Source organism: Homarus americanus, unplaced genomic scaffold, assembly GCF_018991925.1.
Source record: "Homarus americanus isolate GMGI-L3 unplaced genomic scaffold, GMGI_Hamer_2.0 scaffold37032, whole genome shotgun sequence".
In the NCBI taxonomy this organism is placed as follows: Eukaryota; Metazoa; Arthropoda; class Malacostraca; order Decapoda; family Nephropidae; genus Homarus; species Homarus americanus.
This window is the reverse complement of record NW_024731852.1, coordinates 5,181,921-5,199,419: the sequence shown is the minus strand read 5'-3', so window position 1 is coordinate 5,199,419 and position 17,499 is coordinate 5,181,921. Positions and strand designations below refer to the sequence as shown.

Here is a 17,499-nt window from a genome sequence, read left to right as displayed (position 1 = left end):
GTCTAGGGGAGAAGGTCGGGTTAATCAGCGTGGGTGGTCGCCTTGTTCTGGTACCTAACTTTAAACTCCTACAACCAAGTCATGTTGAAATGGATTTCTACCCCAGTGAAGCTGTCAAGATCATTCAGTATAATTAAGTCCCAGTCATCAAGATTTCTATACAATTAATGGGCTATCGAATTGACGTAGATTGGAGAGAAATAAGTTGTAAGGGAAATATACACAGCGACATACCTTATATTTTTCAACACCAACACACACATGATGGCGTCTGTATTTTTTTATCCTTGACAACTGGATGTATTAATTTAGGAGCATTTTGTAAACGTTAACTTCCGTCACACTTCCACTAATCGCCTCGACCGTCTCACTACTGGCCGGCTCTCTCCCTCCACGTTTGGCTGTCCCTGGTCTAAAGTTCATCCACATCTCCACCACACACTGAACCATCTCCAGTATGAACATACGTTCTTGTGGTGTTGAAGCACATGATATAAAGCGTCACTTGCGAACCTTAGTAAGAACACTTAATCGGGTGACTGGCGTGGCCATATTTGTTTTGCTTAATTTGACACCATAAAAAAGTACCGATACCTTCCAAAGTGACAATTGAGAGCTCGACTCCCAGACACTGAACCACCTGATCGAAACTTCTATCTAACCGACGCTCTTGTAATGATAAGGACCGGGTATTGCATGTAAATGCTCACTAACAGAAAAACTGAGTTGCTTCTGCAGGAAATAATGGGAAACGTTTTTTATTTAGCTGATCAACAAAAATCACAGATGGTTCAGAAAAATGTGGCTCCAAGGAGAAGGAAGGGAGAGAACGAGGAAGAGAGAGAAGCGGGGATGAGAAGGAAGGAAAGGTGGGTGAAAAAGTGAGGGATAGGGAGAAATGGGAAGGGAAGGGGGTTAGGAGGGGCATGGGGGAAGAGGGAGGGGCATGGGGAAGGGAAGGAAGGGGGTCAGGAGGAGCATGGGGCAAAGGGGGGGAAGGAGGAGGTTTAGGAATGGCATGGGGGAAGGAAGGGTGGGAAGGAGGAGATTTAGGAGGGGCAAGGGGAAGGGAGGGAGGGAGGAGGTTTAGGAGGGGCATGGGTCAGGTCTCGACAGCTGTGTTTGCCCAGGGTGTGGTCATGTCGCTGGTCCATAATGCTTCCTAATTATTACCACCCGGGTGTGTCTTGGTCGGGTGAGTTTCTTTAACCTGGTCTTAACTCGGGGTTAACTCAGGTACCTTGTCGCCGTCAGGTCTTGCTGTCACTGTAGGGTGTGTCAACCAATGTGGGTTACCATGTTGACATCTACTTGCTGTTATATGTGTTGTTCTTCTCTGGGCTGTAAGCTAAGGTCTGGTAAACAATCATTACAGGAGGGAGGGGGTTACACGGGGCATGGGGGAAGAGAGAAGGGGTTAGGTGGGGAGGGGGGAGGAGGGGCTTCGGGAGGGAGGTTAAAGGGGCATGGGGAAAAGGAGGGAGGGAGTTAGGAGGCATGGGGGAAGGAGGAGAGTTGGGTTTGGGAGGTTGTTAGGAGGGAGAAGGAGATTAGGAGAGGCATAGGGGAGGAGGGGTTAAGAAGGGCATGAGGGAAGGGAGGGAGGGTTGTGGGTGGGGAAGAGAGGAGGGGGTTAGGTGAGGCATGGGTGAAGGAGGGAGGATGTTAGGTATGGGGAAAGGAGGGAGGAGTTAGGTGGGGCATGGAAAGGGGAGGGGAAGGTTAGGAGGGGCATGGGAAAGGGAGGGAGATGGTTAGGGAGGGGCATGGGAAAGGGAGGGAGATGGTTAGGAGGGGCATGGGAAAGGGAGGGAGAGATGGTTAGGAGGGGCATGGGGAAAGGAGGAGGGAGTTAGGTGGGGCATGGAAAAGGGAGGGGGAAGGTTAGGAGGGGCATGGGAAAGGGAGGGAGATGGTTAGGGAGGGGTAGGGAGGGAGGGGGTTAGGAGGTGGCATGGGGGAAGGGAAGGAGAGGGGTTAAGGAGCATAGGGGAGGGAGGGGGTTTGAGGGGCATGGGGAAGAGGTTAGGTGGGGCATAGGGGGGAAGGAGGGGGTTAGGAGAGTCATGGAGCAAGGGAGAACAGGGGAGGGGTTAGGGGGCAAGGGGAATGGAAGGAGGGAGGTTAGAGAAGGGAAGGGGGTTAGAAGTGGCATGGGGAAGCAGGGGGGTTAGGAGGCTATGGGAGAAGGGAGGGGTTAGGGAGGGGCATGGGGGAGGGGAGGGAGGTTAGGGGGGAGGGGCAGGGGAGGGGGCAGAGGGGGAGGGGCATGGGGGGAGGGAGGGGGTCAGGTGGGAGGAGAAAGGGGTTGGGAGGGGCATGGGGGGAAGGGGGGGGGTTACAAGGGGCATGGGGGAGGGAGAGGGTTACAGGGCATGGGGAAGAGGGGTTAGGAGGCATGGGGGGAAGAGAGGGAGGGGTTAGGGAGGGGCATAGGGAAGAGAGGGAGGGTGGGGATTAGGTGGGGGCATAGGGGGAAGAGGGGAGGGGGTTAGGTGGGGCACCAAGGGGGAAGGGAGGGGGGATTAGGAGCGGCATGGGGGTAAGGGAGGAAGGGGGTTAGGGTGGAGGAGGGGAAGGGGATTAGGTGGGGCATGAGCAAAGGGATGGATGGGATAAGGAGGGGCAAAGGGAAGGAGGGAGGGGGTATTCTTCAAGGTATTAAATGACTATATTCAAGATGGTTAAGGATGATGAAAATGGATGCTTATGAGATATTAATGAAGGGAAAGTAAGATTGGTTATAGTATAAGGAAAATGAGCAGCAATAGTAAAATTACTGTTTGCAATTAATGAAAAAAGAAAAAAAGAATGGATGTAAAGGCTTTTGCATTAATTTAATTTTTATAACACAAGAAACTTCATGTAATGAGATAAATAATGGTATAAATAATCTCGCCTATTGATGGAAAAACTATTGGTAGAAATAAATTACAGTGGGTATGCAAAGTCTTTACTAATATCACAGTGATACATTAATACAGTACTCAATGTTACAATGGCATACATTGAGTCACTTGTCAATTCTGTGGTTATTGATACCCCACATTGTACTGTTCTATATATACTGTATATAGTATTTATATACGATACTACCTCTGAACTTATTCTAACCAATTACCATAGTTTAAATGTAAAAATTATTAGACAAAATGTATTGTAAAAATATACAAAAAACATAGCAGCTGGAATGACATACAGTATTAGAAATTTTTGAATTGTTCATGTTTTTAATACTCTTCTTTTAACCAGAACCTTAATAATTACTCTGAATAACTAACCGTGCTTTATTACAGAAGTTTAAAAGGAGTAATTTATACAGTAAGACCTTTCTAAGTCAGATAAGACTCTGGCTTAAGGAGTCACGTGAGGCGTCAGCAGGGTGAAGCGTCAGTTACTCACTGACTTGTTTGTATTAAGTGCTTTCCTATTGAATTATTATAGCTTCTAAAGCAAGCAACAAGAAAATAACACAAGAAATCTTCCAATTCAAGAGAAAATGAAGATGTGACAGAATTGATTCTGGGGTCTCCGTGAGCATTATCTGTGAGGAGTTTAAGCTGAAGTGTAACTAGATTTAAGTGGATACTACAATAAATATAAATACAGTATACTGTAATTAAATATGTGTGAATGTACTTACTGTAAGTGTAAGCAGGCCCCCATCATTCTCCACCTGAAGATTCATCTGCTATAATAAAGGTAAATGTACTGTATACTGTTAACTTCAATTTTGATTTTGGAATTGATATGTCTGCAAAACGATGGTTAAAAGCACAGGGGGAGGTTACACAAAAGTCGGAATTCTAGATGTCTGGCAGCCTCAAGCCTATGTAGTCCAACTTAGAGTGGTTTTACTGCACAATCATTTAAAATATATTATATTATCATTCAGCCTTTTCCTCTCAAGAGACATATATATATATCACAACACCTGTGAAGGTATAAATTTTCAGGTTCCTGTTGAACGCTTTAAATCCCACAGCCAAATTTATAGTTTTCAAAGTGTTTTGTAAATTTTAAGGCCTTGCAAGGGCTTTGATTTCAGAAGCTTTTTAATAGTCCAAACCATAAAGTATTATTTAAGTACAGTGGGGTCTCAATTTATGCGGGTCTCACAGGCACAGTTGGTTGAAATGTTACCATCGTTATAGTTTCCTCGAAAAGCCAGGGGTTACTCGGGTAGCGGTATAGCGTGAATTTAGTGATCTTTTGCTTGTTTAGCCCCAATGTAATGATTTTATTCATTTTAGTTATTGGACATTATAAGTGCTTAACGTAAGTAATACAGTAACACTTGATACAATCCTGAATAATAGAGCACTAACCAAAACAGCACCCTAAGGGGTCATTATACCATTGCATATATTGTAGTGTATGGAGATGCATTTCTGATTATGTTACCTTTTACCTATGAGATATATTCGAGATATATTTTGTACATTATTGTATGTGAAGGGTACAGATACAGGATTAATAAACACAGGTTATTACAGTAAAATATCTTTACAAATTAAAGAATAACAAATAAACAATATTGTATCATGAATGAGCATGAGATGCAGTATGTACCCTCACTCTGGATGTGAGGATTTGTCAGTTTGATTTTATTTACAGTATTCATTATTATTATTTTCTTATATGATCAGCCTCTTATGGTCTACCGTATATTTTATTATTGATAATATAATATAAAAGAGGGTAATCTTTTCCCCTGACCTTTACAAAGGAGGGGGGTGGAGGTAGGACTGGCCATTGCTGATTTCCCCATTTTTTATTTATTCATTACAGTACTGATACATTATAAAACTAAGTGCAATATCCCCCACCCCACCACCCAGTTGTGGGTCGATGACCTTTGCTTGGGTGGGTTATTCCCCATATTTATTTAAAAAAATATAATAATAAATTTGGTTTCTCAAATTTTAGTATGAGAACAGCTCCCGCTTGCAGTGTACCTCACCGCATCTAACCTTGCTATCTGGATGTTACTATGGCTGATCAAGAAGGGAACACTTATGGGCCTCAGGGCAAAATAAGTGAGAAGTGGCAGGCCTTTTTGTACGACACCAAGGTCAAAATTTTGAAGAAACTCAAAGCTGGGATGAGCATACACGACGTAGCACACCGTTATAAAGTCAACAAATCCACCATCAGAACCATCACGAAATATCAGGAGAAAACATTGTCTGCTGTCTGCACCTGTTAACCAAAATTTTTCTAGAGTAAAGGTCTGGCAAGTCATGTACAATATAGCAATTTTAACATGTGTTAAATGGCATGGCTTGCGCGGATTTCCGATGCATGGACGTGTACCATTACGATATTCCCACGCAAAATGAGACCGCACTGTACTTTCAAGATTTTCCAATAAATGTAACACCTAAAAGAACTCTTGCAAGAGAAAGAGAATCACTCAATTCAAATCTTTGAAATATTATGAATCGAAGATGTGTAATTTGTAGAGAACTGTTATTCTATCCCTAAAAAATAAAGATGTTTCATAACATCAGTCACCCTATTTTAATATACGTGAAGCTATAACCATTACCTAATTATTAATTAATTTAGAGAGCCTTCATTTGTGCCATGAGATCATCCAGACTTATGCCTTCAGTGTCCACTGTATTACTACCTGCCTCTTCAGCTACTGGGGCAAGTCTCTCATATGCCACAGTGATGCCTTTAGCCAAGTTGGTCATTGGTGCAGACACACTGCCTGCAGCTTCCTCTGGTGTTGTTTCAGCAACCAAACAGATATCTGTAATATGACATGCATTTTGTCAATCACTATTAGTCAAGTACTATTGGATGACATAATCAGTTTGCATTGTATTCCTGTGCATTAAGACTCTCTAGTGCAGCGGTGTCAAACTCAAAACCTTTCGAGGACCAATTCTTATTTTAGTTACCCTCTTCAGGGCCAACACAAGTGCTATACAGTATCACATATTTGCAGGATTGAAGTTTACAGGTTCACACATTGCCTTACCTGGCTTACCAAGAATACCCCATTTGGGTTTGTCTGAGATTAATAAAGAAACTGGCTTCATTTTTTATTTCTTTAGTGATTTTGATTTATAAGCATTTTCCCTTTACAATAGTGTTATTACTAGCATTCACAATATAAATTCAATTATTGCCACAATGAAGTAAAGATCATTTCGGAATTTACCGACTCATTCATCTGCATTGTTTCCTTCATATCTATTTCAATCATAATTTCAGGGGCTGATAAATTTTAGTCATCCCAAGGGCCACATTTGGCCCACGGGCCATGAGTTTGACACCCCTGCTCAAGTGCAAAGTAAATGTAAAGTATTATATGTGCAGAGGATATCATGCACAAAAGCTTCTTGCACCAACAGGTGCCACTGCCCATGTCTATAGTTATAGCTAACATAATTATTTTTTCCAGAGGTTACCTACTTTTAATTCAAACACTTATGATCCTGAACAAAATGAAGTACCTGTACAGTACCTGTATATAATGCAAACAGCAAAGCCTCTAAAATTCCTACTAACTGGTAAACAGACTATTCCTAAGTAACAGAAAATTCTGGTTATAAGCTGTGTTCCCCGGGTGGCTAGTACAGTATGTTGCATATTCACAAGGTGGCTCAAAATAAATTACATGTGACTGGTAGTTATTCATATTATACAGAGAAGCACGTCCCATTACAGTCAGTTCTGCTATAACGCGATAGTTGTGTTCTTGTAAAATATCGTGTTATAGAAAATCGCGTAATAGAAATAACAGGACTTATGGAGAAAATAGGGTTAGGTGCAGAGTACTACTCGAAATCGAAAAAAAATTAGTAGTTAGCCTAACACAAAGGATAGCACAGTCTAAATAAATGTTACATTCATATCTAATAATGAAATCATACAGTAAATGTAACACTTTACCTTGAAAAAATATGAATATAACTTGATGGGGGAGAAGGGTGATTTTGAGCTTCTCTTCAAGTGTTATATCCTTTCTTTTACGATCATCACCGGGAATGCGATCACCAGAACGCTTCTTGGAGATATTCTTCTTTGCCATATTCACAGTTAATACCACAAAATTGGAGAAATAGTAAGCAAAAATCGCGTTACAGCAAACAAGCGTTCGCGTTATACAAATATCGTTCCTCTATTCATAAATCGCGTTAGAGCCAATTCGCGTTATCAAAACACGCGTTATAGCAGAACTCACAGTACTAATGTGCACATCTCGACAGTCAAGAGCTACCTATTCCAACATTCTTTATCATTTAATACTCTTTATTTTGTCTATCATCCCTTAGTTATCTGCTGTATCATTGGAAGTGATTAATTATAACAATACATTTGCTTCAGCAACTTACCTCAACCAGTGTCTCAATGACCAACTACCTTCCTTATACTGTTTGTCACCTCGTATTAGTTACTAAACTGTACTGCATTAAATAATTGTTCAATAAAAATGTAGTTTTAATCCTCTTTTCTTTGTAGTTTTATATTTACTGTTCACCATACATATACTCACCCCATTCATTATCTTCATGCACCACTCCCTCCTCCTTTACTTCTTCCTTCTCTGGTTCAGGCTCAGCTGCTTTCTTTGCTCGATACTCCCGCTGCTGTTTCTGACACCATATGTCTTCACACTGAGGGTTTGGCCTGACTGTCATCGTTGGGAAGAAGTCCACCATAGCATTGTAACCCAAGTAGTTAGCGACCTCACCAAACTTAAGAAGGAACCTGGTCAATGATAGTTGAAATTAATTACACTTGTCTCAACCATATTATTATTATTTTTTCCATACTAAAACTGCAACTCCACTTTAGATTCTGTGAAAATTTGGATGACTATATATATAGTCATCCAAATTTTCTAATACCTGTATATCCACACTAACAACATATGTTTAGTCATATCTACATTGGTACACCTAGCAGATACAAAGAGAGAAGAATGGACACCAGGCTACATCTTACTCACTCTGGGCCAGGTGGTGATAGACAATGAGATAAAATTAAAATCCATCTGTATTGTAACTACCGGTACACATGTTGAATGTTTTTTTCCTCAAAGTAGTATGTTAAGTAATCTTTCCCTTTCCTTTCTCCCTTGCAAAAATTTTTTTTACCACAGAAATATCTTGTAAGCCGGAATCCCTCAAACCCGGAAATCTCCAATAGCCGGAATTTAAAAAAAAAATCCAGCTTTGGGAACAAATTTTCCAAGGCTAAAAATCGAGAGAATTTTCTGAAAATGTCTTGAATAAAGACGAAAGCTAAAGTATTTTTTTTTGGGGGGGTGCTGACCTGACTCAATGTCAGGTGGAAGTAGGGTGAGGGGTTAGTGGTCTCATATTATACTGACCTGATGGAATGTCAGGTCACCCTTTCTTCGGTGGGGATTAGTGGATCTCATGACCTGAAGATGTCTTGAATAAACTCAAAACCTAAGTACTTTTAGGGAGATTGTGATAAGTATAAGTGAGCAAAGTTGTATCCCTTCAACATTACATTACATAACATTTTAAAAGATGGAGTGAGACAGCAGAAAGGTGTGGGTGATTAGAGAGATGGAGTGGTAACATGCCTCTGTGTTGCCAAGCGATAAGCTCCTCAACAGCTGATCTTTTAATTTGCCTCCATGCAGTCACACAACAAGACCCTCACTGGATGCATGTTGTCTTAATTCCTGTGTGAGTGTGTTTTGAGCTTGCCAAGCACATTGTAGGATTTGAAGAAGTTGATGAAGAGTTTGTTGAGGAGTCAGGTGGTGAGGTGACATGTCAAGACACTTACACAGCACACACATTAACAGCACTTCTGAACCATTGTCTTTTAACTGATCAATGAATAAACCAGGGCATATGGAGACTCATTTTATATTAGTGATGTCACAAAGCTTCGAAACTGCAACCACATAAATTATCACAACGTGTACTTGCCAACAGTGTGTAACAGAAACGAAACTGATAGCCCAAGCGGCTAACTAGCCGAACAGTGGTGAAGAGGATAAAAGTAAAAGTACTCAAATATACTAAGTTAATTACTAAAATTATTATGTATGGTGCAAAATAAATGATGTTTTAACTCAAATTAATTGCTATCTTACAAGAATTCCAGCAATGCAAATTATATTCTCCTAAGTGAATGCAGTGACATTTTATAAGCAAGAAAATAAATAAAAACCCTCTGCCTTTCATAATCTGGGTACTTGTTAATCTCCCCACCTCCCCCAGCCAGAGGGAGAAGGGTCTATTGGGGATAAAAGTGACTGCAACAACCGCCCCCCCCCCTCCCTCCAAGGCTAATTCCCATGTGAGTGTGTACAGGCTGTATTTGCATGTGAGGGTGTGTGTGTGTGTGTGTGTGTGTGTGTGTGTGTGTGTGTGTGTGTGTGTGTGTGTGTGTGTATACATGTGTGTGTGTGTGTGTGTGTGTGTGTGTGTGTGTGTGTGTGTGTGTGTGTGTGTGTGTGTGTGGTTGTCTGTGTGTGTGGTGCAAAATAAGGGATGTTTATACTCAAATTAATCACTATCTTAGTACCGACCTGACCTAGCTTGCAGAAGGAAGTGCCACTAAGTGTTCGTGTTAGTGACCATAGGAAATGGCTGCCATGGATCGTTGTGTTGTGGGGGAAGAGGGACGGTGTATGAGGAAAGACAACCCCCTGGCTACTCTGTTAGGTCAGCTGAAGCAGTTGAGGAGAGAGATAGACGTTTGAAAGGGGGAGAACGAAGCCCTCAGGACTGAACTCCTTCAGGTAGGTGTCCTGCCTAGCAGGACACCTGTGAAGGCAGGTCAGGAGGAGCAGAGGTGGAGAGTGGTTGTCTCCAAGGGGACTAGGGTCAGACTCAGGAAAGCTGACCAGGGTGTGGAGTGCAGTAACCCCTACCAAGTGTTGGAGGAAGAGAAGAGGCAGGACGGTGTGGTGCCAAGAGAGAAAAGGGCAGTTCTTCAAACCCTGCCCAGTGGTAAGGTTGTGATAGTTGGGGACAGCCAGGTGAGGGTCTTAGATAGGACTTTTTGTGCAAGAGATAGGAAACTTAGGACTAGGTTGTGTTTTCCTGGGGCTGGGATAGGGCATGTTGCTGTGAGGATAGATAGGGTTTTGTCAGGGGAGGGTACCAAGTCAGTAGTGTGTCTAGTGTAGGAGGTAAGGAAATAGGAAAGGTTAGGAGTGAGGAACTTTTCAAGAGGTATAGGGAGACACTATGGAAGGTTAGGGATAGGGGAGGGATCCCGATAGTATGTGGTGTCTTGCCTAGAAGAGGAGTTGGTGGTGAATGGCTGTCCAGGGCAATTGCTATAAATTGCCGACTGGAAAAACATTGTGCAAGCAATGGTTGGGCATTCATTAATAACTGGCAACCATTCTATGGCAACGACTACCTGTACAGTCGTGATGGAGTACACCTGTCTCGCGCAGGGGTAAATTGTCACTCCAAGGGGGAGGTTGCCATTAAAGAGAGGTCAGGGTAAGTGGGATTTAAAAAACAAGCAGGTTCTGGGGAGTAAAATTGGTTACTCAGGACAAGGGGTAAAACAGGACCAGGGAAGGGTAGGTTTAAATGTATACGAAACAAACAGTAGGAGCGTTAGAAATAAAATAGACTGAGAGCAGTTGTATGTACCGAGAATGTAAACGTCATAACAATCACCGAAACTTGGATGAATCTGGCGAGTACGTAAGAACTTTTTATCAGAGTACCACATAGAAGGGTACAACATTTTTCACAAGGACAGGGAAGGTAGGAAGGGGGGAGGGGTTGCACTCTTTGTCAGGGATACATTAAAATGTTGTACTGTATAAATAATTCAATAAAAGGTGAAATAAGAACCGAGTCTGTATGGGTAGAAATTGCGGAAGGAAGAGAAAAACTAATTACAGGAGTGATTTACAGGAAAGGAGCAGCTCAGCCCATATGGCAGGAAATGAGTAAGGCAGCAAAATACAACAACCTGTGCATTATGGGGGATTTCAACTTCAGAAATATTGACTGGGACATTATAGGTGACTATGAATCAGAAGACTTCCTCGATGCAGTGCAGGAAAAAATTTTAAAACAACTAATTACAGAAGCTAATCGAGGTGACAATATATTAGACCTAGTAATAACAAATAAAGAAAATATTATCAGAGATATCACAGTAGGGGAATAACTAGGGAGCAGTGATCACAAAGAAATCAGGTTCTCCCTAAATTGGGAAATGAAAAACAATGACAATATGGTCAGAGTCCCAGACTTTCGATCGGAAGATTATGAGGGGTTAAGAAGGTACCTAGGTGAGGTCGCCTGGGAACAGTCAGGTCAGTCCTCGGTAGGAACTGGTGAGGTCACAGATGACACAACAATTAATCATGACTATAATATATTCACTAGTAAACTACGTAAAGCACAGGAACAAAATATACCATACAGAAAAATTAGGTCAAACAAGAATGAGCCAAGGTGGATGACCAGAAAACTTAAACATGACATAAGAATAAAGAAAGGAATTTATAAGAAATTAAAGGGAGGGGAGGAGCAGCTCAGAAATAGGTATAATAAACTACAGGGTATCTAGGAATGTTAAGAAAAATGCAAGGAAGGCAATAAGGGACCACGAAATCAGGATAGCTAGAGAATCCAAGGCGAATCCCAAGGGATTTTTCCAGGTATATAGGACAAAGTTCAAGGACAAAGTGGGGCCTTTAAAGTCAGAGAGAGGGGAAGTGATCAATGACAGTGAAGAAATAAGAAAAGCATTAAACAGCTACTTCTTATCAGTTTTCACAGAAGAAATTCACGAGGAAATTCCAGAGGTGGAACTGATATTTAGGGGAAATGAAGAAGAGAAATTAAAGAATTTCACTATCAGAAAAGAGGATGTTCTTAAGAAGATAAATAAATTAAAGAAGACAAAATCCCCAGGGCCGGATGAAATTTTCCCTCGAGATATGAGAGTGTAAGGTACAGATTAATGGACCCCTCGTAAATTTATTTACAAAATCATTAGACACAGGAGTTGTGCCAGACTTGTGGAAACAGGCAAATGTAGTAACCATATTCAAAAAGGGAGACAGAACATCAGCGTCAAATTACCGGCCGATTAGTTTGACATCAGTAGTGGGGAAATTTCTTGAATCAATTATAGCAAATACGGGTTGTACCTCTCTAGTCCGGCATTCTGTGGTCCAGAAACTCCCGTGGTCCGGAACGATTTGAGTTTGTCCAATAGGTAGATAGGCAGTTTTTTTTTTTTTTTTTTTTTTTTTTTTTTTTTTTTTTTTTTTTTTTTTACTTATCTGAATTATTATTACAGGAGTATTAATTTTTGCCCCTCAGGCCCCAATGTGGGTCAGTGACCTATGCCCGGGTGGGCTAATCCCCTTAAAAAAAAAAAACAGCCGCGGGAAATTAAGGTTTGTTTACATCCGGCAGTTCGGCTGCTCTCTCTCTCTCTCTCTGCTTGTCTATACAGAGTACAACATTTAACCCTTCAATATATATGAGCAGTAAATAAGTGTTGCTTTCATATTCTTATGTAGAGTAATGACGATATGTTTTCACATGTGCGCACTTACATACGCGCAGTCTCACTTTTTTTTTTACCATTAATGGTTAGCTACTTATATTGTTCCATTTATTAACATTAAATAACATTACAGGTACTTCAAACAACCATATTAATTTTTTTACATTAATTTTACTACAGCTACAATCAGGGTCTTATTTTCTTCAGTTTTATATGTAGAACCAATCAGTCACTGGTTTTGTAAGCTTTAACATAAACAATGCCGGCAGCCGTCTCGTCTCATCGTGTGTTTTAATATTCCACGTATTATTAATAAATTGTATTGTTAATTTTGCACACACAAACATTAATTCAATAAAAACAAATTCAGAAACATTAATTAAAATATATATGAACAGTAAATAAGTGTTGCTTTCATATTCTTATGTAAAGTAATGACGATATGTTTTCACGTGTGCGCACTTACATACGCGATCTCTTTTTTCTTTACCATTATCGTTAGCTACTTCTATTGTTCCATTTATTAACATTAAATAACATTACTTAAAACAACCATATTAATTTTACTACAGCTACAACCAAGGTCTTATTTTCTTCAGTTTTATATGTAGAACCAGTCAGTCACTGGTTTTGTAATCAACGAATACAATGCTGTGTCATTTCCTCGTGTGTTTTAATATTCTACGTATTATTAATGAATTGTATTGCTCATTTTGCACACAGAAACATTAATTCAATAAAAAAGACATTCAGTAATAAACAATAATGAATCTCTTGTATATAAGAGAAATGACGCTGTTTACACGATTATGCACGTCGTCTGCACGTTGGCGGGCTGTTCAAACCCGTCGAAATTCAAGTTTCCGCCGTCAAAATTTTTATTTTTTTTTGTGTGTGTTCCAATAAAATACGTTGAATTAAAAACTCGCGAAATTTGAGAAGCTACTATATGACGTTTAACCCTTCAATATGTCTTCAAAGAGACCATGATGCAGAGAAAGTGGTGCTAGTGCTTCCAAGCATAAGCACAAGTCACTATCTATGCAGGAAAAGGGTGAATTTCCATGGTCCGGCACCGGTCAGGTCCTGAGGTTGCCGGACTAGAGAGGTACAACCTGTAGCATCCGATCGCATTTATAGAAAAGCAAATTAATCTACGACTCTCAACATGGGTTTACAAAGGGAAAATCTTGTCGTACAAATCTGGTGACCTTTTTCAGGAAAGTCTTCGAAATAGTAGATAATGACGAAAATTACGATGTTATTTACAGTAGAAGTCCAAAAATCCGGACTGCTTGGGGATTGGGTCGTTCCGGATTTTCAGATTTTCCGGATTCTCAGGCAGTACTTTTAAAATTCAAATTTAAGGAGGAATAAAGCAGAGATGAACAGGTACATTTTGATAGTTTATTCATTAGCAAATATAGCATGCTTTATTTATCAAAACGAGCAGTTTTAATGAAAAAGCTGTGAATTCTAGAATTTTATTCTTTGCCTTTTTTATATCAAAAATTGTAGACTTTCCAATGTCGTATGTTTCCATTAGAACAGTATTGCTCACACCACGTTCTAGTATCTTAATTATTTCAAGTTTGTCGCTCAATTTCAACGTGTTCTTCTTTCTCTTCACACAACGAAGTTTATCTACTTTAGGAGCCATTATTATGGGCTTGTACAGTACTCTGTAAATGGAAAGAGTAGGACTCAAAATATTGTTATATTACAATGGTATTCTATTCATACTGTGCTTGATATATTGCATTCACAGAAATGTAATATTTTTGCTGAAATGAAGTACGTATTACAGTGGAAAGTGGGATAAAATCGTGACGAAAACAATGACTTTCGCTTTCTTTCGTTCAAAAGATGTTACCGTAATCGCTTTTCGAATGGTTTTCAGTTAAAAACTGTTGTATTACAATAATATTCAATCCTAATTGACTTGAATAAATACTACGATACCATATTTCTGAATATTTTCATTAAAATCCATCAAAATCATTTTCCTTGTCATCGTTTGCAGCACCAAACAGCTTCTCCCAGTCCTCTCCTTGAACAGGGCTAGAGGGTACGTGTTTTTCGAATCGTTTTCAGTTAAAAAACTATTACATCACACGTATATTTTACCTAAACTGCGCCTGAATGAATATATTCTCGGAATAAATAGTAGTTTTGCTGAAACATGATGTATTTCAATGTAAAATAGGATAAAATACATAAAGAAAACAAAAGACTTTACCTAAGCTTCCGATGTTCTTGAGATGTTACTCGTTTTTGAATAGTTTTCGGTTAAAATTCTGTTATATTACTGTGCTTGATATAATACATTCAAGGAAATGTAATATTTTTGCTGAAATTACGTACGTATTACAGTGGAAAGTGGGATAAAATCGTGACGAAAACAATGACTTTCGCTTTCTTTCTTTCAAAAGATGTTACCGTAATCGCTTTTTGAATGGTTTAGTTAAAAAACTATTGTATTACAATAATATTCCCTCCTAATTGACTTGATTAAACACTTGAATGGAAATATACAATATTTTTGTTGAAACTACCCACGTTTCAGTGTAAAGTATCGTAATAATAAATGGTAAACAATTTGCCTTCGGCACTCGTGTTTCAAGCACGGCGAGCCTCTGTTTATAGGACGTAGAGCGTTTTTACTGAAGTTTTTGTTGTTCCATTACCCTAAAAAATGTGGGTCGAACTATAAACGAGGAATATCATAAATTAACGATTTCTTGGTAAAAAAATCAGGGTCGACCGATAAACGAGTATATACGGTATGTTGTCACAGTTTAATTGCTAGTTTTAAAGTGTCGACCACGTGGTCGCTTGTCGTCGTTGTGCAACTGTGGCGCTCACACATGCGCACATACACACAAAAGCCCGCTAAAAAAATAAATAAATAAAATTAGTTTTCGAAAAGTCCGGATTCTCGGGTGGTCCGGATTTCTGGCATCCGGATTTTTGGACTTTTACTGTACTTAAGACTTTAGCAAAGCGTTTGACAGAGTACCGCATCAGAGGCTTCTGAGAAAAGTTAAGGCTCATGGTATCAAGGGGAACATTTTAAATTGGATAAAATCATGGCTCACCGATAGAACACAGAGGGTCAGCATAGCTGGTGTTAAATCTGAGTGGGGCAGATTAATTCAGGGCAGGATGCAAATGCACTACAGGAGGATTTAAATAAACTTCAGGAATGGTCAGAAAAATAGCAAATGAAATTCAACACCAGAAAGTGTAGCGTACTTAATATTGGAAGAACAAATACTGTCAATGTATACAGCCTTAACAACATCAACCTAGAGAAGTCGACTTATGAAAAAGACTTAGGGGTACATGTAAGCCCGGACCTACGGCCTAGAAAACAGTGCGTTAATGTTCAAAATAAGGCAAACAGGGTATAAGGTTTTATATCTAGAAGTGTAAGTAATATGAGCACGGAGCAACTATCTTGCGCTAGTTAGGCTGCACCTCGATGATGCTGTTCAGTTTTGGTGCCCTTATTATAGAATGGATATCAATTCACTGTAGTCAGTGCAGCGAAGAATGACGAAAATGATTCCGAGACTAAACTTGCATTCCCTAGAAAGACAAAGAGTGTGGGGGAGATATGATAGAAGTATTTAAGTGGGTGAAAGGATAGGACTCGAAGCAAAGGATTTAAGTTTGATAAGTTTAGGTTTAGGAGGGAAATAGGAAGGAACTGGTTCACAAATAGGGTGGTAGACGAGTGGAACAAGCTTAGCAACTTTGTAGTTAGTGCTGGAACACTGGAAAGTTTTAAAAGGAGGCTAGATAGATTCATGGATGATAGAGAGTGGTAGTAACTCTTGACAGGAGCTGCCATGCACAAGCCAACCAGCCTATTGCAGACTCCTTATTTTCTTATGTTCTCAAAAAGAATTCCAGCAATGCAAATTATATTCTCCAAAGTGAATTCAGTGACATTTTATAAGGTTAATCTCTCATTGTGAACTAGTAAGAGGTTGAAGGATCCATTGGGGGAGTGGTCACATTGACTGCTAGTCTATTGAACTAATGATTCTTATTAAGCTCCACGACCGCAAAACATGAGTGGGTTAGAGACCCCTGAGAAGACGTGTTTTTCCCCATAGACGCTACACTTGTGTTTCCCTCCCAGAGTCCCGCCTTTGTGAAGACAGTTATCAATGTGCCGTTTATTCCACTTCTCCTGGGAAGCTCAATCTTGAATTAGTCTGTGTAAATCAACTCAAGTAATTCGCCAGACCTTTGTCAACTGAGGGTCCTCTTTGAATGAGTAACAGTTAGAGTTGTTTGTAATTATTGTCATTGCGTGAGTAGCGATCACTGGCAACTCAGGGATATATATATACCCTCGCATCGCGCAGGACGACCGTCCCCTGACGCCGCCCCAACGTTTGTTCCAGGTATGTTTATGTGTAGCCATTCAGTTTAATTCAGTCAATTGTAGTGAATATCAGTGTTCATCAGTGTTCATGCTTTAACAGTTGAGTTGTCATTCACCCAGTGTAAGAAGTAATATAACTTAATACGTCTGTTGTCTTGACCGAGATTTGTTGTGTACAGGTAGTTCTGCTATAACGCGATAATTGTGTTCTTGTAAAATATCGTGTTATAGAAAATCGCGTAATAGAAATAACAGGGCTTATGGAGAAAATAGGGTTAGGTGCAGATTACTCGAAATCGAAAAAATTTAGTAGTTAGCCTAAGACAAAGGATAGCACGGTCTAAATAAATGTTACATTCATATCTAATAATGAAATCATACAGTAAATGTAACACTTTACTTGATGGGGGAGAAGGGTGATTTTGAGGTTGATAAAATCGAGCTTCTCTTCAAGTGTTATATCCTTTCTTTTACGATCATCACCGGGAATTCTATCACCAGAACGCTTCTTGTTGATATTCTTCTTTACTATATTCACAGTTAATACAGTACCACAAAATTGGAGAAATAGTAAGCAAAAATCGCGTTATAGCAAA

At 39.9% G+C, this 17,499-nt stretch overlaps 1 protein-coding gene across 3 annotated transcripts in view; it reads right to left on the bottom strand.

Moving 5' to 3' along the window:
* Positions 1-2,939: 2,939 nt before the first annotated feature.
* LOC121867960 (ubiquitin-like modifier-activating enzyme 5) overlaps positions 2,940-17,499 on the bottom strand; it is a 37,408-nt gene continuing 22,848 nt past the window's right edge. For all 3 annotated transcript variants that reach the window (XM_042368128.1, XM_042368130.1, XM_042368129.1), the window contains 2 exons: positions 7,514-7,728; positions 2,940-5,761 (listed from right to left, as the gene is read on the bottom strand). In XM_042368128.1, coding sequence (XP_042224062.1) covers positions 5,568-5,761; positions 7,514-7,728 — 409 coding nt within the window. In that variant the 3' untranslated portion in view covers positions 2,940-5,567. The remainder of the gene's footprint in view (positions 5,762-7,513; positions 7,729-17,499) is intronic.